At 35.5% G+C, this 27,069-nt stretch overlaps 1 protein-coding gene across 10 annotated transcripts in view; it reads left to right on the top strand.

Moving 5' to 3' along the window:
- The window catches only part of LOC149564688 (protein SAWADEE HOMEODOMAIN HOMOLOG 2-like), a 264,627-nt gene that overhangs the window by 187,783 nt on the left and 49,775 nt on the right, over positions 1–27,069 (top strand). For all 10 annotated transcript variants that reach the window (XM_089818241.1, XM_089818237.1, XM_089818235.1 and 7 more), the window contains exons 10-11: positions 10,487–10,630; positions 10,783–10,902. In XM_089818241.1, coding sequence (XP_089674367.1) covers positions 10,487–10,630; positions 10,783–10,902 — 264 coding nt within the window. The remainder of the gene's footprint in view (positions 1–10,486; positions 10,631–10,782; positions 10,903–27,069) is intronic.

The following is a 27,069-nucleotide window of genomic DNA, read 5'->3' as shown; positions in this document are numbered from 1 at the left end:
ATGGATTGCTTGGACCTTTTGGATGAACTTTAAAGCCCTTTCTACATCATGGTGTCCATCAATAATGTCATCCTTCTCAAAAGAAAAATCCATTGGCATTTTAGGCAAATAACCAAAACAAATCTTGAAAAGAGACCTCTTTGTAGAAGAGTGTGCCACATGGTTGTAAGCATGCTGCACACAGTGAAGACTTTCATCCCACAACTTAGGATGCTTTCTGTAGTAACCTCTAAGCAGATGCACAACTATCCTGTTTACTACGTTTGTCTCTTTGTCGGTCTGCGGATGGAAGGTTGTACTCTTCTTCAGCTTGGTGTCCATGAGTCCTCACAAAGATTACCAAAATTCCCCTAAGAATTGAGAATCTCGATTCGATACAATAAAAGTAGGTAACCCAAAATAAACCCATACAAATTGAAAGTACAAATGAGTTGTCAGTTCAGCAGTGATTTGCTTTTTACAAGGCATTAAAATACACATTTTGCTGAACTAATCAACTACTACATACAAATAATCATGACCCTTCCTAGACATGGGCAAACCCCCCACAAAGTCCATAGATACACTTTCCCATGGACGGGATGGTACAAGTAATGGTGTGTCCAAACCCAATTTCCTATTAGTTGGTTTGCTAGTTGCACACATTACACATCCTTTTATATACTTGGTGACAGTTTCTTGCATACGAGGCCAGTAACAATATTTCTACAATTGAGCCAATGTCTTACCCCAAAATGTCCTGCAATTAGAGAGGTATGTGCTTCATGAATCACCTGTGCTTCTTCATCTTTAGGAATGCATAAGTTTCCCAAGTGGTACAACAAATTATCTTGCACATAGTAATCTTTCTCTTCTACATGTTTACCCTGGATTAAAGCTGCATAGATATCCTTAAAGTTCTCATCATTAGCATATTGTTCTTAAAGCTTTCATGAACCATAGAACTATTCTGAAGGATTATCAAGGCATTCTTAACAGGAGGCCTAGAGAGCATATCTGCTACTTTGTTATGGGAACCCTTCTTATACTTAATTACCAAATGAAACTGTTGCAGAAAACCCATCCACCTAAAGTGCCTACTTTGTTGCAACTTAGATTGTGAGTGCAAATATTGAAGTGGCTGGTGATCAGTGTGGATTACAATTTATTTTTCCATTAAGTAATGTTTCCATTTTTTAACACTCTGAACTAAAGCATAAAGTTCCTTATCATAAGTGGGATAGTTACTTACTGCTCCTGAAAAAGTTTCAGAGTGGTAGCAAATTGGTTTACCTGCTTGCATTAATACAGCTCCCATGGCAAACCCACTCACATCTGTCTCAATTTTGAATGGTTGATGTAAATCAGGTAGAGCCAGAACTAGTGCAGTACTCAACTTTTCCTTCAAAGTGTCGAAAGCCTTCTGTTGTGGACCTCCCTACTGAAAAGTTGCCTTTGTACTAGTTAATGCGTGCAATGGTGATGCAATGTAAGAGAAGTTTGCAATGAACTTCCTCCAATATTGAACTGCACCTAAAAAGCTCCTGACTTTTGTAACTGTACTTGGCTTAGGCCATTTTACAATACATTTGACCTTTGTAGGGTCTACTTTCAATTGACCATCTCCTATGACATAGCCTAAGTACACTAAGGATGTCTTAGCAAATTCGCATTTAGACATCTTTACATATAGGTTCTCTTTTCTCAGTATATCAAATACTTTCTTTACATGAATTACATGATCATCCCAAGACTTACTGAATACATGAATATCATCTAAATAACCTATGACAAAATCATCAATGAAAGGACAAAAGACATCATCATGACTCTCATGAATGTAGCTGGTGCATTACAAAGCCCAAATGGCATAGCCAACCACTCATAAAGTCCTTGTTTTGTCTTAAAAGTAGTTTTCCAAATATCATTTTCTGCAATTCTTATTTGATGATATCCACTACGTAAGTCTAGCTTAGTGAAATAAATTGCATTTTTCAATTGATCAAGTAAATCATCAATTCTAGGAAGAGGGTACCTGTTCTTTACCGTTATCTTGTTCAGAGCTCTGTAGTCAATGCACATTCTCCAAGTCCCATTTTTCTTTGGAACCAACACAATAGGAGAACAAGAAGAAGTACTAGGATGGATAACTCCTTTCTCGACGAGCTCCTGAACTTGCTTCTTGATTTCTTCATTCGGTAAGACTGATAATGGTACATGCCAATATTAGGAAGTGGCGCATCTGGCTGCAACTGGATCTCATGCTATATCTCTCTTTTAGGAGGCAATCCCTTCAGTTCCTGAAACAAGTCATCATAAATGGAAACAACTTTGACCATTTCAGCTTAATGTTTTGGATCACATCCCTTAAATGCCTCAGATGTTTCATCTTCTTTGGCTTTTACAATCATCAACGCAAAATTCTTACTAGAGTTGACTAGCCTTTTCATTTGACCAGCATTGACTAATGCCAGATTAGTCTTAACCTTATGTGCCCGTACAATGTATTCAATCTTATCTTTAAAAAGATGATACTTATTTTCCCCCCTATAGAAGATAGCTTGTCGGTCATACAAATAGGGACTCCCAAGTACAAAACCACAAATATCTAAAGGGACTACATCAGCTTCTACCTCATCCACAAAGTTTGCAGTGATAGCAAATCTTAACTTGCATTGCTTAATTACCTATAACTGTGCATCATCACAAACCCATCCAAGAGGATATGATTTTGGATGAGGTGTTGTAGTCAAATTAAGCTTCTTAACAACTTCCTCAGATATCAAATTAACTTGAGAACCTGTATCAATTAATGTATCAACTTTAGTATGCTTGATAACAACTCGGATGTGAAATAATTCATTCCTTTGCTTATCATTCTTAGGAGAAGATTCTTTACTTGTACTTGGACTTATGCTAGAGGAATTTGTAGCTGATGAGAGAGATATACCTTTTCCCTTACCTTGGATCCCAATGGCAACAATCCTTGTTTCATCTCCAGAATCAGATCCAAGATCTTGTTGAATTACAGTAGCAGTTTTCTGTTTACCTTTGTTTCCACCATATCACTTTGGCCTCTTTTTAAGATGCAACTTCTAGCACTTAGAATCATCATGTCCTTCTCTCTTGCAATGTGAGCATGTGGGTTTCTCACCCTCTTTCTTTACTGTAGCTGTCTTTTTACCCTTTCCTTTGCCTTTGGACATTTCCTCAGACTTAGATGGCTTTTTATCAGACTTATCAATGAAAGTACCCTTACCTCGACTCTAAATGTGTTCCCTAGACACATACTTCATCCAAATTACAAGGATTTAGGATGAGAATAGAATGCCTTAGGTAAGAATGAAGACCACCTATATACTTGAGTAAAGTGTCCTGGGTATACAACGGGACATTTAATGAAATAGCCTTTTTACGAAACTCATGGGTGTACTCCTAGACAATTTGACATTTCCCTTGCCTAAATTTTGTCAGTTCATCATTAACTACTGCATATGGCCTAGGGGGTAGATTGCTTCTTTAAAACACTAACAAATTCTGACCAAGAAAGATTGAACTTATCATGTTGTGAAGTTTCATGCCGAGTCCTACTCTCCCAACAAGTTAGAGCTACACCACTTAACTGAAGAGTGGCTAACTGAATTCTATCAACATCATCTACAAGGTTTTGAACTCTATAGTAGACTTCTACTTGTTGAATCTAGTCATTTAATTTCTTAGCATTTAACTCCCCACAATACTTGGGCAAGTCAAACTTTACATCCAACTTAATTTGAGGCTTATGTCTACCCTTAAAAATATTAGAACACTCAAAAAGGGAAGAAGAAGGAGAAGAGGGGGGAGAAACATAAGAGGGAGAAGACAGAGAAGAGGGAGGCGTGTTTGGAGAATCACGATCGCCTCCTTTCTTTTTCCCTTTGTCCTTCCAAGCTGCATGTCTTCGCATCTTTTCTTCTCTTTCCTGTACAAAAACATCTACCATTGTTTGCAAATTCTGAAGAGTCTTCTGGATACTCTTATCTTGAAAAGCTTGTCCACCACCTTTGTCTGCCATTTGTGATGATGGTTTAGTCCTTTGTTTTCCGATCTCAGGATTGTATTCCTTGAGCTTTCCTTTGCCTTTCTCAATCTTGTCTTGTTAGCATTCAAATCAGCAATACTAGTCACACAATAGCTGTGATACCAAATTTGATTTGATTAGGATCTAGGACTATTATAGAGGAATACTAACTAATTATATAAAGTTAATTTAAAAGTTCTAATGAATCAAATTAACATAATTGAAAAGAAAGAATGAGAAATGAGAGATAGGGACACAACACATTTGATATCGGAGTTCATCTGTATGGACTATGTCTCCGGGTCCTGTTCCAATAGGGGGACCGATCTGATTAACTCGAAAATTAGGTACAAGTGTTTACAAAATCACTCTCTTCAAGTACAATGACATCACGTTGTTCCAAAGTACAGGAATGATCACACCTTCATAATTTTTCTCTCTTTCTCAGCACTTGGACGTTCTCTTCATTTTAGAATGACTAGTAAGAGTCTCCTAACCCCCTCTTTATACAAAAAAATTAGCCAAAATGAGGCTATAACAAAATTTACCCTTTAGCCATTTTTAAAAGATTTGGCTTTTACTAATTTTGGGGTAAAAAAAAACAAAAAACCTTATTTTACTAAGGTTGGCGGGAGGCTAGTTTAAAAGATAAATAAAATATTGCGCATTCATATCCCCAAGCGCTAAAATAGTGCACCGGTGGCTAAGAATTTTGGGAAGCCACTGGTCGGGGGTTCCAACCCCGCCAGCTACCATCTTTAAATGGATTGGCGGCCTTGTTAAACTTTAAATATAATAAAGTGCCTATCATGCTTAAACGCGATGTATGGTGTAGTGGCATTATTTGCCATTAGAAATGGGGTAGTTGTGGGTTCGAATCCCACTAGAAACTTTTGCTACTTGCTGCCTAGCTGTCCTGTCGGAATGATGATGTCATGCTGACATCATCCAAATTTATATTTTTATCTGAATTTCAAACTACTATATCTTTCACATACAGACTCCGATTTTGACGAAACGAATGCTGCTGGAAAGCTCTCGACAAGATCTTCAATTTGAAATCTATTGTTGATCACTTTTGAGATGATTATATTTTTCACCTTTTGGCGACCTTTGTACTTGGTTTGACCAAATTTTGACTAGACATAACTTTTGCATATGGATTCCATTTTTGTCCATTCGAATTGCATTGGATTTAGAATTTCGAGAACTTTAACATGGAGCTGATTATTGGAGTTTTGAACATACATCAATTTTTGGTGAAAATATCTTCCGGATAAATGATAGACTTTCAGCTTTGACCCATTCACTGCATCGGCCACTTCCTGTGGAGCGTCCATAATTTTATTGCTCCATTATTGCCAACTTCACATATCTTGTATGGTCTGACTCATTTAACTTTAAATTTGCTTGGTCTGATTTCATTCTGCCCATTATATTTCAAAAGTAACTGGCCTGGTTGAAATCTATTCAATTCCAAATGCTCATTATGCCATACTTTTCGCCTATTCTGTATAACCTCTATAGCCCATTGTGCCTGCAATCATCGCTCATCAAGTTTATTTAAGTTATACTATCTCTCCCTCAGGCTTTCCATATAGCCCTGTTTGTTGTCAATCACAATTCTTAAACTTGATACCATGAATTCCATCGGTTGCCATTCCTTGCCATCAATAACTGTATTCTTGATTCTAGAACCTTCACTCTGTACTACTGCAGTTTTTATTAAGCCCTTCCTCTTTGTTTCCTGTGCAAACCATACAATGTGTTTTCCTTGTTGTCGACACCTTTCTACTATATTTGTTGCAGTGTAACCTTTTCTTTCCACGTGGTCCGTTCATTGTGTATTGTACGATGGAATCTTTCCTTTTGCTGGTTCATATGGTATGTTCTTTCCTTCAGCTTCAGCTATACCCACCTTTTCTTCTTCTGTTTCTCTGTATTCCTTTGACATTCATTTTCTTCTCCTTGCTTACCTTCGTCGACACTTAACATATTATAGCTTGGAAAGAGCTTGTAGTCCTCCATCTGCCAATGGAATAGGCCGTTCACCAAGTCCAGGTCGTCATTGTTAGACCCTCCTTCCAGTCTCAATACTCCCTCTTCGTCTGGTTCCATTCTCTTCTTTCCTTCATCATCACCTTCATCTTCACCTTCACCTTCGGAATTTGATGATGTTGCCTCCTCACCTACCATTGCGTGTGTAAGTCAATTATGAATCTTCGACCTCCTCATTCCATGGATAGGGTATTTTGTTTCTAATCATGTTTCACTTTCGCTTGTACTGACTAGCCCCATCCAACGATAGCGTCATACCCTTTTCTTTTTAGCGGAATCACCACAAAATCTAATAGAAATGGTTGCATTCCAACGGTTACCGGCTACGTCATCAGGTTTCCCAACGGCTTGATTCCATGCTGATCCACAATGGCTAATTGAAATTTAGGTGGCCACAATGTAGGTTGTCCTAACTTTTTGCATATATCCTCTGGTAACATGTTTATGCTTGACCCTCTGTGCATAATTGTGTCCGTAAGTATTGTTACCAGGATACCCATCTCAGCTGCTGTCGAATGTCGTCCCGTCATGAGTGCTAGTAGCATTGGGTCTGCTACAGTCGCTCTGTTGTCTTTCTTTCCTGTTTCCTCCGTTGGTTTTCAGAGTGGTGTCATATTCAAATTGGCGTCCGTAATTGAGGCATTGTAAGAAGGTCATTTAATTTTATAGGGACTTCTATTTGCATTACCTACCTTATTATGTTTTGTTCAGCCAGGTTCCTCTTTGAGGTGTCAGAAGTGTCTTTTGCTTGCAACTTTCCTATTTTCATCTGTCTTTCCAACTCTATTTGCACTTGTTGTAGCCTCTCCTTTTCTTCCTCTGCATCAGGGTATTTTGCTTTCTTAGCTTGGTCACTTGTAATGTCTAGTATCTTCTCATCACATGCTTCGATGCTTAACAAATTTAAACCCTGCTTCAGGCATTTTGAATCATCGTAGTCTCCTAGGCCACACCATTTGCATAATAGCTGTGGCGTCTCCTTCGTAGCACAATCTTTGGCGAAGTGCCCTCAGAGGTTGCATGCATGGAACTATATCATTGGCAGTCCACTTGTGTCATACTGTATTCGACTCCGACCTCCATTGTTATTATTGTTATTATTATTACCACCCCTTCCGCGTCAGTTATTGTTGCGATGTCCTCCTGAGGTTGCATCATTGTTCGTGTTTGTTGCGGCAGACACTTCCTGCATCAATAACACTTGTTGGTGTCCTTTTGACTTCATATTAAATGGGTATTCCTTTATGGAATGTCCTGCAACCTGGCAGATATCACAGAATTATTTTTTCGGGTAGAAATCCTTTGTGTGGCCTTCTTCCTTACAGTCTGTACACCAAAATTCCCCCTTCACCAAATCAGGATTCTTTTTCAGATTTTTAAATTTTTTCATCATCCGTAGCATGTGCTTTTGCAGCACTTGAACTTTCTTGGTTGATTCTTCATCCCTGTTGCTATTTCGGATGATGAATCATCTGAATCTGACAATTTGCGCTTCTTCTTCTTGCTTGTTTTCTTTTCGCTTTCCAGATCCATCGCCTGATTATACACATTTGTGAATGATGCTGGAGGTACAATCTTCATTTTTTTTTTCAGAGCCGGTCATAGCCCCTCAACAAACCATCGTTTTTTCAATCTGTCAGCTGGTTAGCTCTCCATCTTCCCCACCAACTCTTTCAACCATCTTGCATAGGCACAGATTGTTTCATTCTTTCTTTGCTTTGTGCTGTATATCTCTACTACAATTTCATTATCATCTCTTAGCAGTCAAAACTTTGCTATGAACTCCTTCCCGACTTCTGCCCATGTAGTCAATTGTTGAGGATCTGTGTCTGCAAACCAATCGATTGCTAAACCCTGTAGGGTCGCTGGAAACTGTCAGACCCAATCATCCTCGTCCGTTACACCATTTGCCGTCCATATTGTTTCACACATCTTGCAGTGTCTGATTGGATCTACCGTCCCGTCTCCATTAAACTTTGGCAATTTCTCCTTTGGTCTTGCCATTGTTACTTTCTTTTGATTCTAAGGTGCCTGCTGTGTACCTGTGCTATTCTGAGCACTTGCGCTATTCTGCACACCCGCATTGCTGCTTTGGAGAACCGTCCTACTTCCAATAACCACGTTACCTAGTGAGAAAAGATCTTCCTCAAGCGAAGTCGTTCAATTCTCTGCTTGTATCCATTCGTCGGGTGTATCAGGAACTGAGAGTTCATTCTACGTTCATGCTCCTTCGGCACTTCAAGCCATGCGAGTTACTTCTCTTCCGTTTGGATTCTCTACCCTTGGCGTATACAGGTTAAGGAACTCCTCTCTTGTCTCTTCCACCAAATTCAATCGTTGTCGAGTCTCTTAGAGCAATTCTTTGGCACTCCTTGGTCTACTAGGTGAATGCACTCCCTTCGTCTGTACTCCTTCACCCCCTCGATGTCCGTCGGCAATTTGCTGAAGCTTCTATTTGCGCTCCGCCTGTTGTGTTAAAATTAAAACTTCATGTGCTGTGTGTATTTCATCTTTATCTTTTATCTTATTCCTATCCTTATTGAGCAAATTAGGCATTAATCTTCATAACACATCCTTTGTTCTAGGTTCGACTGGCAATGGCGCCAAATGTTTACCGTATAGGGTAAAAAGATACTTATCGCATGTAGTATAACAAGATATAACACAGAACAAATACTTTATTTATATACGCAATATGCACTCCAATGCTTACAATATGATTATGCTCATTACAATGATTCCGATGATGATGTTCCAAAGTTCCTTCTGGACAGTGTACATATACTTTCTCGAAGGGGTGACTCAACCATCACGTGCCCATTCGGATACTATTCTACCCGTCAGCTACAATATAGAATTTACCAACAACACACGTTAAGGTTGTTATCGTGTTAAAGAGTTGGCTCTGTTATATGTATCAGGTTCTTTCATCCAGCAAATACAAGGAATTGTGCTATGAAGAGAACTAGGTTTGATCATAATTTAAATTCTGAAAGTTTGGTTTATGATATTTCATCAAGTATTGTCTTTCCTTCCTCTAATACAATTACAAGTAATTTCTGGAGTTGAATGGTTATATTCAGTATTTACCATGTATGCATGATTGAAAAATTAAATAAAACAAAGACATACAGAAAAATTGTTCATTGACATTGATAATTATATCAGGCATAGTTAGAGTCTTGACATAGCATGTATAATATATATATTCATGTATCAATGGTGCCATATGGATGCCATCATATATATATGACCAATCATGATATGCTGATGCATAATGTAGTCATGTAGGCGAGCATGGATGCATGTGTGTATATACTCATGTCTGTATGCTTATGCATGTGTACTTGTATATGAATAAGCATGCATGGATGTGTCCATGTATATACATTTATATATTTGAGCACTTGTGTATGTATGCAGGTATGCACGCATATTGGTATGTTGATGCATGGGTGTATGGGTGCATGAATTGATTCTCATTTAGGTAAGGATGCATCATGAATGAATGTACTAAGAAACTATTCCAAAGAATGCAGATGCAATGATGTGCTAACTTCTATGCAGTTGCTATATATACATGACCAGGTATGTTTTTATTCCCTTGCCTTTATTATTTACATTTGTGTTCTTGATTAGAGTTAAGAAATATCACAGTAGCTTATAGTGCTATTTGACTTTCGATGGATAAGAACAGAATATAAGTGCTAAATGCATGGATCCTGAATGTGTATGTTGTACACTTATTATCGTGTTCATGTTTGTGTTCTTTGAACTAAAACATATGAAATAGCTTTATTTATTTAATAATATTTCTGATAGTTTACAAGTATATTATATACCTTGTGTAAAAATCTGAGCCAGATAATACAAAATTTTAAATACTTAGCTCCTTAAAAGAAAGAACCTATAAATCACTACTAGAAGCCATTTATGTGAAGAGAAAGAGTCACGAGTTAAAACTCCACCTTAGATTTCATCACTTTGGGGATTTTAACTTGGGTCTCTACAATAAGAACCCAATGCTTTTAAATGCTTAACTGCTTGGACTTAAATAGCTCATTGTATTTCTCAATGCAGTCATCTATAATTGCAACTGTTGTTGTAAATAGGAAGTTCAAATTTTTGTTATAAATGTAATGGACAAGTCTTGTGGTTTATATTTTTGTCACATTGGGAATGCAAGACATTAATAACTGGCTTCTGAGCATTTTATATATCTAATTTACAAATTTTCTTCATAGAGAATTGCATCTTCCTAGATTTAGTACAATTTGAACATAAGAGTTAAAAGAGATGAACAAATGAAAAATATTTAATTTATTGTAGATATTGAACTCTGCAGTTTGAATCTTTTGGCTTCTAAACCTACCTTTTTATTCATTTCAGGAAGTTCAGGTGAGATTTGCAGGATTTGGGGCAGAGGAAGATGAATGGGTTAATGTAAGAAAATCAGTTCGACGTCGTTCTCTCCCATGTGAAATTTCTGAATGCATAGCAGTTTTGCCTGGGGATCTCATACTCTGCTTTCAGGTTATGATGCTGGCCTAAATATGTAGTTCATTTGTAGATTCACATTTCATCTGAGCGTTTTGGGACATAATAAACATACTCAAGACAATGTAAAATTATTGTCATGAAATTATTGCCTGAGATATTTACATTGTATCTCTCTACTTGTTCAGGAAGGAAAAACACAAGCACTTTACTATGATGCTCATGTCTTGGATGTCCAGAGAAAGGCGCATGATATAAGGGGTTGTAGGTGCCGATTTTTGGTTCAATATGACCATGATCAGTCTGAGGTATATATCACATTTACTATGAAAGGGAACATGTATGCAGAATTTAGTTGAATTTAAAGTTGGCACATTCTATAATATATGTTTTGAAGTAGGAAATTAATTTAGTTAGCTTACATGCTTAGAATTTGAGAACTGAAGTTAGATTTTGACAAATCAAAACTTTTGGTAAACTGAAGTTAGCTTTCGACAGATCAAAACTTTTGGTACATGCTTCGAAGTAGAATACTAAATCAGTTTGCCAGTTCAAATTCATAAGACAATTGGTAGTGAGTATTTGTTTCTTATTAATGTACACTGGAAAAAGTCCAACACCAGAATGCTATCACAAATGGCCATGGGGTTTTGATAAACTCTTAACCCTCATACTTGGCCATTTAAGACAGAATTCTTATGGTAATATCTAAAGTTTAGCAACATTGTTATTAATGTCAGCAGACAAAACTATCAGTGTGGGTTTCTATTAATAAAGTGCCATGTTATTTACAAAGATTTATTGTACTGAATCTTGAAAGGGAAAATTACAAATTACATTGCTTCGACTTTTAAGGATAAATTGATTCAAAGACTGATTAGAAAACAATCATCTTATGAGTGTTACACTAAAGAAAAGCAAAATAGATGGGTAATCCTCTTTGATCTGTTGGGTGGATATTTTGCAACTGACAGTTTTGGGTAAAAATCTAGTCACAAAATAGGATGACCAGCCACAGCGTGTGAGACAGAGTCTCTCCTACCTTAAAGGGAAGGTTCCGCCTTCTCACTTTTCTTTGGATCAACTCAAGATAAGTAAGAAGTCGAGAGATTTTATAAAATGGGTGTTATCAATATCTTTCTTATTTTTCAAGAAAGAATCCACTTACTCGTGGAGCGAGTAATGGGTAGGGTGAATCTCTAACTACACTTCTATCAAGAGCTGGAAACAGTGATATTGATAAACCTTTACTAACTCAAAGGCTACCTAAAAATGTACCGGTTTGGCTCGAAGTCCGGTTGTACTTCTATATGGAAAAACTTTACAATTAGGGCACAAAGACTCCTAAAAGTAAGAATGCTTAGTATTTTGCAAATTAAAAAAAAGTATAAGCTACAGACAAAGCTTCTAGCTATATATTTCCACAACCGCTCCTGGTCAAAGCTCTGGCTTCAATTGTTTCTTAATTTTTTTCTATTCAATTCACAAGATACAAGTACCAATAATACAAGATAACATGAATCAAAGACAACTTGGATGAATTATAGACAAAGCTTACAATTCACACAAATAACAATCTCATTTAATCAAAGTTAAGTCTCAAATGCTCCTTTGTATTCACTTTCTCTCAAAATAGTGCTTACACAAACAAAGTTTTGTTGACACAATTTCTCCAGAGCTCTCTTGCATAAAGATAATGATGATTTTACAATGAAGGGACCCTCTTTTATATAGGCACAGGAGTTGAGAAAAAGATTGAGGAAAAAGTGGGAGCAACTCAACCAACTTTGACTTAGTCTAACTACAGAAGAAAATAAAACGTTACATGCAACTCGCATTACATTCTTTTACATACATGTAACTTGTATTACATGTAATTATGCTTTTTAATGTAATGTGTTCTTTACAACTACTAAAATAAAAACAAAACAACAATCTTAGAGATTGTTTCTTAGTGCCTTGAATTTGACAATGATGTCGCACACTGTGGGAAGATCAACAATTTTCATAGTCTTCAATATGGCTTCAACTCTCACTACATTTTCATATGCTGATTGCACAACTTTGGAACTTGTTGCCATAGTATCTAACAAGTGTTTGTCAAAGATTTATACAAAACAAACTTATTCATCATATGTGAACCAAAATCTTCAGAATCTATATCAGCATTGATCCTGTTGGTATATTCTGAATTTTCTATCTCTGCTGCAATAAGATTACCAAATTCATCAGTAACATGACATCCCATCTGTTCCAAATCACAAGTAACACTTGTTTCGACTGATTTGCAATCTCCAAAGGCCACCTGCAACTTTGTGATCAGCTTCTTTAATGTCTCCTCCTTGTAACCAATGAGCTCTTGAAATCTGAAAAACATTTCACATGATGAAAAAATGTCACATAAAACTAGGGCATCCAAATTGAATTTCACCATTTCATCCCAATTATCAAGGTTTTCCTTCAAGTTATTTGCTTCTGAAGTCAAGGAAGAAATTAAGTTTTGCTCCATTTCATTCATCTCTTTGTCACGCCTAAGAACTGCAAATGTCTATGTAATGGCTTGAGCTCCTTCAAAAATGATTTCCTATATCCAAGACTTAGTAGCTTTAATTAGTCTTCTTTCTTTAGATGTTTGAGACATAACAAAAACACTTTGAGAAGATTGTTTCTAGATAACTTCATTCAAATGAGAGATCTCCTGTTTCAGCCGATTCTTCTTTTCTCAAAGCTCATGATTGCCTTTTGATACATTAGCCAATGGATCTTGAGCATCTTGCAAACAACCCAAATGTGATTGCTTTCCAACTTCAACCTTAGTAAACTTGTAGTCAGAAGAAGTAAGTTCCTCAACAGGTTTATCTACCAAGGGCTCAACAACCTTAACAAATTTGGTTTTATCAGAATCAACCAAAATTCTGAAAACAATCTTATCTTTCAAAGATTTGGATTTAGTCTTCTTAATAGGAAGATTATTAGGAGGAACAACCACTTTCCTTCTCTTTGTTGTTATTCTACTCAACCATGCAGGCATGCTGAAACTTTCATCTGTAGAAGCAGGCACAATGAAGACCGTTGGCATTGTTCCAGATTGTATATTTGTAGTGACTGAGCAAGATTTAGTTTGTATTGCTGAAGGCATAGGAACATGTTGAGAAGACTCCATCATGAAAAGTTCAAATCCTGTCAAAGATGTATCAAGTTGGGAAACTTGACCATTGGTAAGAGTCGAAAAATCTTCAAACACATTTGCTAAGTGATCATATTGTTCATGTGCTGGGATGCGAAGAGCAACAGAAGAAATAGGAAGAGCAATGATATTAACCTTCGAGATTGGAATGGAGTGAAAACAATGGAAAATGAATCCACATCATCATTAACCTCATGCAAAAAGGGTTCTTCATATATAGAAGATGTACAGGCTTGTGCAGGTTTTGGAGGAGATATGATCGTGATTTCTCCTTCTTCATCTGAATCTCCCTTATTAGATTTTGTTTCTAGTTCTTCTTCTGATTTTGCTACTAATTCTTAAATTGGCTTAGGAACTTGAGATGATTTTGTTCCTTTTCCACCCTTCAATTTGAATTTGAGGGAACCCTTAGCATCAGAAGATGAAGCATCATCTTTCCCTGTAATTTTCAGTTGTAATTCCTGCTAAGAGGACCAAAACTTCCACAATCCAAGGCCATCTTAGGATTTACGCTTTAAGGGCTTTACTTTTCAACCATTTGTTAGATTTACTAGGATGGATTGAAATTTGTCCATGATTGATGTACCTTCCTTCTGTTGCCATTGAGTAGCAAAAGGACATTTCTTATCGAAGTTGACTTGATAAAATTCTAGATCAACGATGTCGCCATCATCTTCAATTTGAAAATCTGAAGGGATTTCCAACATATTAAGATCAATTATCTACTGTAAGGTTAATCTGTAGTAATTCATCTTCATGATGTCAAGTTCTATCCTCATATCTATCCAGATGTCTTTGATGCGATGAACATGAATGTAGGCTCTTTTCATTTGAGAATTCATCTCTCACTAGTCAAAATCAAATCTGGCCTTAAACTTCTTCAAGGTAATCAATTGCAACTCTGCTTCCATATTCTTTGCTTTAGGCACAGAAATGATTGAATAATTGCCAATAGTCAAAGGCTTAGCTGAGGTAATGCCAAAACCAGGCCTATGTGAAGCATGCTGATCACTTTGCATGTCCATGAGCTGTCTAGCTAGTTCCATCAAGATGATTCGATCTGTAGGATACTTAGGTAAAGTATACGACTTTCCCTTGAAATGTCCAACTCTCAAGTATGTGAAAGTGGGAAACTAAAGAAAGATACAGCTGTATTGGTTCACCTTCTCCCATGTTGTATCAGAGACTCTTTTGATAGACAACTGCTTATCAAACAAGCACCGGAAATGTCCAAGGAAAGCATCTTGGACTCTTCTGTAGTGGAATTTACTATTTGTTAAAGTGATTTGGTCATAGTAATCTCAAATAGGAACTTGAAGACAATCTTCTTTGGTAGAAAGACCAGAGAAAGATCCCATGGCAATAGCGATATAAACTAGATAAGAATTCATGTAGAAAGGTACCGATGTTCCTACATTACATATTTGCTGGCAGAGTGCATTATTGATAAGTTCTCAAAAAATGTGTTCTTTATTCTTCATAATTTGAAACATGAACTTATACTTCCATGGCTCAAAATTAGTAGAATCTTTAAGGCAACAAATCCGACTGAGAAGGATGATGAGATCCTTATACTCTTGTTTGAAATTTGACCGATGAACAGTCTTTGGCCATCTTGAGAAATTGCTTCTGTTATTATCTAATCGGTAAAGATTGACATACTTCTAATAATTACTCTTTTGCTCATTCCAACTGGCCAATGCTGATCCTTTAGTCAAATCAGCACATTCTGATTTATGCGGAACCTTGAATATTTGTTCTATAACTTTAGAATCTAGGCTAATGATAACCTTGTCATCAACATCTTTGATAGTCTTCATCTTGGGAGTAAGCCGCCATGCACATCCATAAACGAAGTCAAGTTCTATAGCCACCATAGAAAACGTAGATACCAAGTGAATGTTACTTCTCCTAATACGCTTCATTTCAATACTTGTCAAAGCTTCAACTCTTTGTAGAAAATCAACCACGTCCACTTGACCAATCTTTGTGTCCAACACATTATCCAAAATATATATGACTGAAAGAGGAGCCGCATAAGCCAATTCTTTATCATATTGATATTTCATTTTTCCTTTGGATTTGGATGGCGAGGCCATATCTTGTGCTTGTGCTACAACACAAAAATTCCAAAACACAAATACATCATCACAAGGAATCTCCATAGAAGTGAATTCCAGATCAGTAGTGAAGATTCAAAAATGGATTGGAGACTTCACAAATCTGACAAAGTGACTTCAAAGAAAAAGCATATGCATATGCAATGGAGCGAAAAGTGGAATGGAATGAGCGGAAAGCATAATGAAAGTGAGAAAATGGAAAATGAAATGAAATGAAATGGAATGAGAATGTGTGAAGGTGAAATGCATGGGAATGCGTGCAAATGAAAATTGCTAATTTTAGAAGTGACTTAGTGTTTTCAAGGCATTATTGTATGAAAAATGAGTACATGTAAATGCAACATGTAACGGGAGGTGGATGGTGAAATGAGATGCAAATGTGCGTGAAGAATACACTTCACATGTATGTGCGAATGAAGGTCAAGATGGAAAGCGTAGAAAGATGCAGAAACATGTATTTGCTCACGAAAGCGCAAATGCATATGAAGGGATGGAAATGGAAAATGGAAGTGAGATAATGAGTTTTATAGTCACTTTTGGTAAAAAGAAGTCAAAGTACATGGGAAGTGAAAATGACATCTTTTTGATTTTTCAAAATGTAACTTTTAATCAAAATCAAACCTTTTTGATGCAATTACACGTAAGACATTTTGTGTAATCATGTTGTGCGAATGGAAGCAAAAAGTGAGATGGGTGAAAATGGCATTACATGCATATGCGGATGGCGAATTAGATGAAAAACATGTAATCACATTTTGTTGAGTGAGAGATGAAGTGTTGTGATATGGAAACAGAATGTGGAATATGACGATGCTTTCACATGTAATGAAGCAATAACAAGTTCTTGGGAAAGAGCTTGTAATTTCGCCAAGTGGAGACAACTAGCATGCAAGCACAAAACACAAAACACAAAAAAAACAATGTACCTTTGGAAAATAACTCAAACATGCCAAGATGCAATGCACTTCAAAATTCAAATTCAAAATTGGGACTTGGGAAAGAACCAAAAATATGAAAATGAATATAAATTTCATATTTAAAGGAAAAATGCACTTTCCATGGCAAAGATTTTCACAAATGGCAACCATCAAGTGATTTCATGAATAAAATCAGCAAGATAAGCATGAATTTTAAGCAAGAAAGAAAGAGTCTACTTGCATGTGCCAAAAATGAAAGAATTAGATGCTCCAATGTTTGAAAAATTCTCCAAAAATGGTAAGACGTTTTCCAACTTTGCAAATTCAAATGGGATAAGGCAGCAAACAAGGAATTCTTGTTAGAAGATGCCAAAATGTGCCTTAAAAACACTCCAAGATCCAACGTTTTTGCAAATGGAAACTCATGGGATGTTTTTGGTGAAAATCGTGTTTCACCAAGGAGCATGAGTAAATCGATTTGGTGTTTAAACACAAAAATGTTAACCAATATGCAATGTAATCACCAAATAAGACCAAATCGATTCATCCTCATGCAAAAACGTTGATAAAAAATGAAAATATTTGGAGTTTTCTTCAAAAATATGCCCTAGGATTGAGCTCCCAAAAACGATTTTTAGCATGTTAAATCCATTCTTGATGCAAGGAAACTCATTGCCAAGTAAAAACGTCTTCAATGGAGAAGATTTCATGCAAATCCACCAAGTAAATCTCTCACAATGAGTAAAATCAGGTTTTTGGGGAGCAAATGCATGCATTCTTTCAAAATCAGACTTTTTAGAGGGCACAACACATTTTAAAATATGCTTTTGATCACAAATATACCTTTTTAGGTGTATAGCATGTTTTAAAATATGCATCAAGTTAAAATCGGACCTTTTTGGGTGCATAGTATGTGTTAAAATATGCATCCAAGTAAAATCACACTTTTTGGAGGAGAATGCATATTTTACAATGCAACTTACCTTTTAGATGTTTAGACATAAAAACTTCACTTTTCATGTCATAGCATCGAAAAGGTCCACTTATTATGAACTTTTGATGTAATGACATCAAAAAGGTCCACCAAAGTAAACTTTATATCTTTTGATGGATTTTACATGTTATTGCATATAAAATGTCCACTTATGAAGACTTTAAGTTATTTAATTCACTTAAATTTATAAACATGTTACAAAATGGATCATAAATAATATTTATTTATCATATTATGAAATATAATACATAAACATCATTCTAAAGTAACATTTAACTAAGCATTTGATTTTTAAAACCAAAATTCAAATGAAATTATATAGTTGTTTAGTTATTTCAAGTTAAAAATCAAAAAGTAACTCAACTTAAAATTATAACATGTAAGTGCACTATAGTCACTTTAGGTTATAAATTTAAAATAAAAGTGACTTAAGAACATAACAAAAAGTGAATATAATGTTATATTTTTCAAAAAGTGAATGTCAAATTGAAAATATAACATCATATTTTTTTATTTTTAAAACCAAAAATTAAAATGAAATTATATAATTATTTAGTTACTTTAACTGAAAAATCAAAAAGTAACTCAACTTAAAATTATAACATGAAGTGCACTATAGTCAAGTTATAAATTTAAAGTAAAAGTGACTTGAGAACATAACAAAAAGTGAATATAATGTTATTTTTTTCAAAAAGTGAATGTCAAATTGAAAATATAACATCATATTTTTAATTCAAGTTGTTGCACCTAAAATGCCCACTTTTGAGGCACTAAAACAAGCATAACTCTTGACTGGCAACTCCGATTGACCTCTAGGTTAGACTGAATCGAAGGGGAAAACGAAAGGCATGACATGAGCAAAATCAAAGGACTGAAAAAAAGCGAATGCAAACTCAAAAGCAAAGAAAGGATGATGAAGGCTTCAAAAATCAAGTAAAGGCTCAATAGAAAGCAAAAAGAAAAAAACTTGATGAAGGCCTTTAGTAAAATAATTTGATATTTGAATTGAAATGGATCAATCGATCGACATTAAACAATCAAATATCAAATTCAAGATTAGAGAAACGCGAAACTAGTTTGGAAAAGTTTTGTGCTGTTACCAACATTTGGTGGTGACAAAATGAAGGATAACATGATCCATAATTAACATTTTCATCTATAACACAAGGGCATATATGAGACATTTCTTTCCTAAGGGTAACATCCTATAGAGGGAAGTGAAAAATGCTCTAATACAGACTTAGACCATTGGCGTTAAGAAAATATATGCTCCTTTGTTAATGTTGTCATTGATGTCAAATAAATATCTATGAGATAGCTATTAATAATGTCAGAGAAAGTTGTCGAGAGAAGTTGTCATTGATGTCAAAGAAGAGATTTGATTGCACACAAGATACCAAGATCCAAAAAGTCTAGTTGTGAAGAAGTCAATGTGTTCAACAAAGTACATGGTTAAAAGTAGAAGGATATTGAATTATCATTATTGAAGGACATGCTTGTGGGTATTGAATGCAATGTGCTTTTGTTAGATAGTTCAAACTATAGTAGAGGTTGGCTTATAATTAGAGGTTCTTGTAGGTCAAAAGAGTGGTTAGGGGATGCAACTAGGGGTTGTGGAGCCTTACCAGAAAGTTTTGCAGGCAATTTTAGACAGTTAGTAGCCGTCTTCTATTTTTTAGGAGGATACCTATTGTTAGGAGATTGGGAGATGGTCCAGGAGTTATTTTGAGTCATTGCAAATTGTTTGAGATAGTTTCCTATATTTTAGGAAGGGGCCCTATCTTTTTAGAAGGTAACTGACAGTGGCATTGCTATATTTATCTTAAATTTAGAACCAAAAAACAAAGAAACTTGAAACACAAAAAAAAAGACACCACTAAAATTTTATCTCGGGAAAACCCTCTAGCTTAACGGGAAAAACAAGACTACACTCAAAGTAGATGCTTGGTTGAATTATGAAAACATTCAACACAATGCTTTACAAGTAAATCAGATGAATGAATTCTTCACTGAGGCTATTATCAGATAACAAACATTTAAAGAATATGAATTGCTCATTTTGAATCACAGATTACATAGGCAAAACTAATCATATGATGATAGCATAAAGAATGGTATACTGCTGAATAATATTAACCAAAACTATCTTCAGGAAGCCACTCTGCTCTGTGATAGTACTCTACAGTCACTACTTCCTTACTGACATTGCTCTGTTCAGCCTATTACTGCCTTTTTTGCACCCATATCTCCTTTACAGGGTGTGAAAAGGCTGCCTAGTTCTACCAGTTCTACTGGTCAGTCTAGATCTGTCAGATCTCGTAGTGGTTTCTTATGTCAGGGACACTCCTCCATGAGTTCACAACGACAATTAAGGGTTCCTATCCACTTACAGTCTTATCCTTCTGTGTCCGATTTCTTTTTGCCAAGGAAGGACTCCTAGTCTTTGCATTGTCCTCTCTCTTCTTGTTTCTTGTTATTTCTTGTTGTTTCCTTTTCTCGGACACTTGTCTGGTTGTAAACTCTAAGTCCCATAGATCTCTTGTGCTCTTTTGTTGGACATTAATAATCTTATCTTATCATTGTTCTGTGCCACCATAACCACACGCTGATCAATTCAATTGTATATCAATTACTTTACATTCCAAAATCAAGAAGATTGTGTAGACTTAAAACTTGAGCCAGCAAAAACAGACAAAGATGACTGAGAGATGTAACCCCTAATGAACCCACAACTCCCATTTTGTTTGCATAGATACACTCTCATTAAAGTAGAAAGGCTCCACTGCATACATGACTCAAACATTCCAATGACAAAGCATGAGAATGATAATTGCTTTCAATATGCTGATGTTGCTTGCATTCCAGCCGTTATTAGAATGATCAATGACGGTTACTAAAATTTCTTGTTTCATCTTGAAATCCATTGAACCAACAAATCTGGAACCTCCATAAAGGGAAGGGACATGGTAATGATAATGACTTGAAGAAAGAGTTTAACAATAGTTGTTTGCAGTAATGAGGAGGGACATGATAGACACATGAAACAACAATAGTCTGTTGAAGGATTTCATGCTATCTTAATGGCCACACGAAGACTCTTTTGATGCACACTGATGACTAATGGATAGCCAACAGTTACAAAAGGAAAAAGGTCTCATAAATTACAAAATAGTTACACAAGAATAAACTCACCCTCTATATCTAGTTGCCATTTGTATTTTACATATGTTATAGGGACCTACTACAGAAGAAAATGGTCTTCCATGTCGCTTCATAAAGATGATGTTCAGCATTGAAGACTTCTTGCAGTCACAAAATGCTCAACCATAAGAAAGGATAGAGATCACAACATCAGGGATTATACATTATCTTTACATAGAAGTATCTCACCCATAACACTGATGCAAACACATAGGTATGCAGATAGCTTCTGTATCTACCAAAATCTAGCACTCTCTCTTAGCAAAGTAGATATCTTACCAAAAACTCAAGTCATGGAATCTCTCAACATGATACTCATAGTGGCTACACCCATTGTAAAGAAAACAATAATTATCTCAGATTTTGTTAGTGTGATAACATCATGGAGTCACTCAACATGATGTTCACCATGGCTACTCCCATGTGTGAAATAAACACAAGCTTTCATCATGCAGTCACTCAATGTGATATTGTCATGGAGTCTTTCAACATGACATCCACTATGGCTTCCCATGAGTGTAAGAACAATAAGGACTTTCACCTCAAATTTCTCCATCTCAAAGAAAAAGGCATTACAAGGGCGTAAACCTCAAATTCTTTCATCTCAAATAAAAATGTATTACAAGAGGTTTCACCTCAAATTTCTGCTTCCCAGAGAAAAATGCATTACAAGTGCTTTACCTCAAATTTCTTCGTCTCAGAGAAAAATGAATTACAAGAGCGTTCACATCAAATTTCTTCGTTTTAGAGAAAAATGCATTACAACACATGATTAGAACAACAAATGTTGAGAATCCCTTTTAACAAGGGCAACATTATCACATCTTGGATTATCACAATAAATTGCAATTGGCGCTAATGATTGACCAAACAATGAGTTTTTGAAGCCGTTGGTTCCCAAAACCACAAATTAGAAATCCAACAGCTTGTCAATTCTCCAAAAGGATCCCATAATCAATTCTGGCCAACGAATGAGAATGACTTCAATTCCCTTGCACTTTAGGCTTTGAATCACTTGATTCAAAGCTTTTCTATAGTGAATTTAAGCTTTGCGAGTTCTCCAGTTGGCAAGGTCCTCAAACTTGATCAAAATGAAATTGAATGCTAAGTGCTTAAAATGGTTGAATGCTGAATGTTTGAATTGATTAAATGTTTTGTATAATGTTATCAATAATTGGTTTGATGTTTGCAAGAAGGAAGTATATAAAGTTTTGACTTTGAATACAGATCCAATAACTACAGTTCAATGAATTTAAAAGACTAGTACCTTTTCTTATTTGGTCAATAGAGTTAAGTACAATGAAAATTATCATGTGCAACTATATAAAGTTCTATGCACTTAAACTATAAACAATTTAATAATCAAGACATGACGGATCAAGTATAGATACACAATTTTAAACCAGTCCAGATTGCACTTGAATACCTAAGGTAGGGAGACAAACTAGACATAGATACGGAAACAACTCAATATTTCACTATATCAATGATAATTGAGTTTAAAATGCCATAAATGACCTTGTCCACCTATTTGACATTTAAATTGTTTATGGAATTTAAAGATGATTATAAAAGTCGAATCAACTGCAGTTTACATTGCCATGCCTTTTAAATAAACAAAAAGCAAAAAAATCTTTTATTTATCATTAAAATATGATAAATAAATTTATATTACAAAGTCACCTTTCTTACTCCTTATCCCTGCATACAAATAGATATATGAATATTTCTTCTTGTTGAAAATGTGTCTTCTTTTGAATTGTTTCTTATCAAACTGAGTAATACTTATCTATATATTACCCTTTATAAGATATGACTTTTCAAATAAAAAAGTCAGATCCCTTAAGAATTATACTCTCTTAATTATATTTAAACCAAACATTATTCCTTTTCAAAATCCTTGTAGTAGGTAACTTGGTCAGATTTATAATCACCACTTAAATTGATAATTATCTTCCATCCATCGTGATTCATAACATGCAAACTTAATTACCCCATTTTTGGTATTGCTCTATATGTGAATCACTAAATAAATAGTGAATGACTCCCTTTCTAATCATTTCATCATATCATTTGCTTTCTCCAGACTCTGACGACAATCATGTCTGATTGGGATCTGAATGTTTATCCACCATTTGTTTATGTACAAAGACGGCATCATATAATTTGAATTCATTGGTCCTTGGATCATGAACACTCCCGATGAGTATATAATTTGCTTGTTCGAATATTTCTATTTTCCGAGGCACCTGATCATTGAAGTGCTCCATTCAATATTTTTTTACATTCGATGTCCCGTGTATTTAATTTGCATATGACTGCGTATATTATCTGGAGTTCTTGGTTATATTTGCTGCCTTTATATTTGCTAATTTCTTCTTCTTTAATCAATGGCGATGACATCATTATTGCCGCTTTGCAAGATCCTTGTTTGTGTCAAATGGGCTTGGCATGTATATTCATTTCTGTCTGAAGTCAATCCATTGTGGCTTTGTTCCTCATACGCATATCCAGATATTGTTTGTTGGCATTTAGTTATTTCTGCAAATTTATCTGAGACCACCATTGATAGTTTTCTATATGATACATAAGATGCTATGCTCAATATATTTCTTTTTATATTGCTGTGGTGACTGCTAAATACACGTTGCTGGGTAGTTGACATTCATCATAATTGCTGCTGAGACTTTCATTTTATTTCACTCCTCACCAACGTTCCTTGTGAATTTTGTTTTCTGTTCAATCTTTGTGTTATTTAGGCACACTAAGTCTGATTTGAATTTCTAAGGTACTCCAACAATTTGTTATATTAGAACACAGTTATTATTTTTGATTGGTCCTTTTCACTGTTTACATGTTCCCATTCTGATCACTATATCATGTTCTTATATTTGCAGCTTCTTCCTTGTCTCTTTGTTATCACATTTGTAAACATAGTATTTTATATTTGTAGAAAGACTCCTTTCCCGAAGATGCTTCTGGTACTATCCCATTCATCCGCTGTTTTTTGGCAACCATATATACGACTTCTATTACCTTCACTATGACATGTTGATTAGATGTTATGACAATCATCCATCAATGACAATATATTAAGTCTCCAACATTATTTCAAAAATGGAGATCCAAAATTTTGCAAAAAATAGGGCTTCATCATAATCGACACTGTTTCTTTAGCTTACTGATCCTCTGCAAAGGACTTTACACTCTTCATCTGCAGCCCAAGCTCCCTTTGAATCTTCAAAAACTTGCATTGACCTCTTGACCTCCTCGATCCAGATTGTCTGCAATGTTTTCCTTAGTTCTGAAATGTCAGACTTCCTACAGTCCAAGGCTTTCCTTGTAGACCTCATCCTAGATCACTCTATCTAGAATCTCAAGTTGCCATTTGTATTTCACAGATTTTATAAGGACTGACATAACTCCATATTATCCATAGAGGTATTGAGAATGTAAACTTATTGATAATAGTGGTTCGAAATGTACAAACACATTAGAAGAATTTTATGGTCAAGAAGTCTATAAGCTGTAATAAGTCCCAATTAAAGAGCTGTTCTCCTCACCAATGATGAATACCATTGTTTCAATGATATCTTTTGGTTCCCATATGGTTTTAGATACTTCTGGGTTACCAAGTTAACAATCTAAACATTAGTGTCGTCCGTAAGTAGTTGAGGGTTACTCCTAAAATTGTTTAGCTTATTAACACTTTATATGTCCAATCCTGGCATACTTGCTGCTTGTTTTAGAAAGGAAAGAAATGTGACAATATATATATACAACTTCTATTAATAATGGAAATGAATCACACAAGATCGTGATTCTGTAAAAAAGGAACATGGGGCATTTCAAAAGTTGGTTTGCATTTCGAATACTACATCTAGAGATGCCTAAAAATTCCTTAACCGTGAACACTAAAGCTGAGGTTGCAATACGAGACAATGTGCAAAGACTTTTCAAATCCACATTGAGCTTGTTTGGAAGAAAAACAACTCATGATTTGAGGGAAAAACAAATCAAGCGCAACTTTTCTGATGAGAATTTTGTGGATCTAACAATAAGTTATGCTTGAAGGTAAAGAGTGGAAATTATTTCATTGGCTCTTGAAATTCTAAAGTCTAAAGGTAAGAATAAATGAGTTTTCATGTTTCTTTATTATTGGAAGGTGAACTGATTTCGAATGGAATTGGTTATAGCAACTGAAAAGTCACCCACTTTTATTATTTATTTTAAAATTATTATGCAAAGAAGGATCGACAACTTTGATTCATTTTTCCCCTTGTTTCTGTGGCAATTAAGTGTGACTCTAAACTTGATTATGATTGTTGTTCACTAGTTACATATAGAATTTTACTATTGAATGGAATAAATTAATTACAAGTATCAAACTGTGTTTTTAAGAATCAGCGGTTATAAGGTGATTTGTGAATCACTATTTGTTCCTTTCCTTTGTTTATTCATTACTCGAATTTATGTTTGTTTGTGGATGTTTTGTGGTGATGAACATTCATTATGTGAGGCTCCTTTTGTGAAATAATTTTTAATAATAAAATTAAATTAAAAAATAAATGAATTCTCAATTTATAGTCAATTAATAATCAAAATATATTTTGTTGAATATAACATATTAATAGTCAATTTTATTTTATTTTATTTTGGCGAAAGGTGGCAAGCCACCGAAATATATATATATATATGAAGCTGGTTCAAGGGTTCGTGAAGGGAAGAACACAGCAAGAAACCCTTAGGTCTTTACCCAAATTACAAAAGTAAACTGATACATCGCTGAACATTAACACAAAACTGATATCCTTCGCTAAAAAATACATTTGTGGCTAATGCAGATTGACAATGATTACATAACCAACACAACAATACTAGCATCGTGTTAAAGCCAGTACGATACTCTCCAAAAATCCAGTTGAACAAAAGTGAAAACTGTCAGTATGGATCCCACTCCATTTGAGAGGGTTCGCTATCAACCGAAATGTCCAACCTGTAAAGGGATGATCTATTTGCATGATGTTGAGAGGATGTCGAGATGAAGACCCCACCAAACCAGATTGCACCAATACTTCGTGGTCATGCATAATAAGTGCATCTACTACACTAGCCTTAGCTCGTAGTTGTGCACAAGCCTGAGGTGATAGATTAGCTCTATAGCACCAGATTAGATGATCAACTTTACCAAAATTACCTGCACCCAAGGCTTTAGAAAAGGAGAACACAAAATTTCGGATGTCTGAACTACACATGTTGTGCAAAAAACCACTTATCCTAGCATAGGGAAGCCCTCCCATAACTAATACATACTCATGCAGAGCACTACGAATACCTTCCATTCCAAGGAGCATACCAAAACCAAGTCTGTCTGCAATATGCTCCACCAAAGTCGAATCTTGGAGGAGTTTAGTGGCATACGTGAAGAAATGAGATAAAATGTTTGAAGGGGGAAAGAGATGCGGCTGCAGTGAGCACAAAGTTGCCGGACCCAAAATTTCTTTGAAACAAAGCATACAGATTTCACAATTGATATTCAAAATTTCCCTTGACTCAAATGCAGGCACACTTCTGAACCATGGGAGATGACGATCACATCCCGAGATGAACACTCTGAAGAAGCTACACATACTGTCCTGAGACTCCATGACCGCATATTTAACCAGTTTCATGACGCTGGCAATTAATAAAGAACCAGAGGCACCTTTTCCCACCTTACAGAGAGGCCAACTCAATTAAGGACCTTTCGAGTACCATGAGGTGAATTGAATCTACCTTAACTCTCAACTTGCAACTCGAAATACTCCAAATCTACTATTAAATCTTGAATTAACTTGTGCGAAATTAAATACGATAGATCTATACCACCCTTCTTAAACATTGACACGAACTTCCAATTAATATTTTGTACCTGTGAAATACGAAAACCCGAGCAATACATCCTTCATTGATCGATTGACTTGGCAAGCACTGACCCCCTTCACTCTCAGACAACACCACATAGTACATGGCGGCCAGTGAAATCCGAGTGAACTCGATCACCAATGTAGAAAGAG

The sequence above is a fragment of the Cupressus sempervirens genome, chromosome 3 (genome assembly GCF_028749045.1).
Source record: "Cupressus sempervirens isolate cs-2001-9-10 chromosome 3, ASM2874904v1, whole genome shotgun sequence".
Lineage (NCBI taxonomy): Eukaryota > Viridiplantae > Streptophyta > Pinopsida > Cupressales > Cupressaceae > Cupressus > Cupressus sempervirens.
Note: the sequence above shows the minus strand (reverse complement) of the source record. Positions and strands in the feature narration are given on the sequence as shown.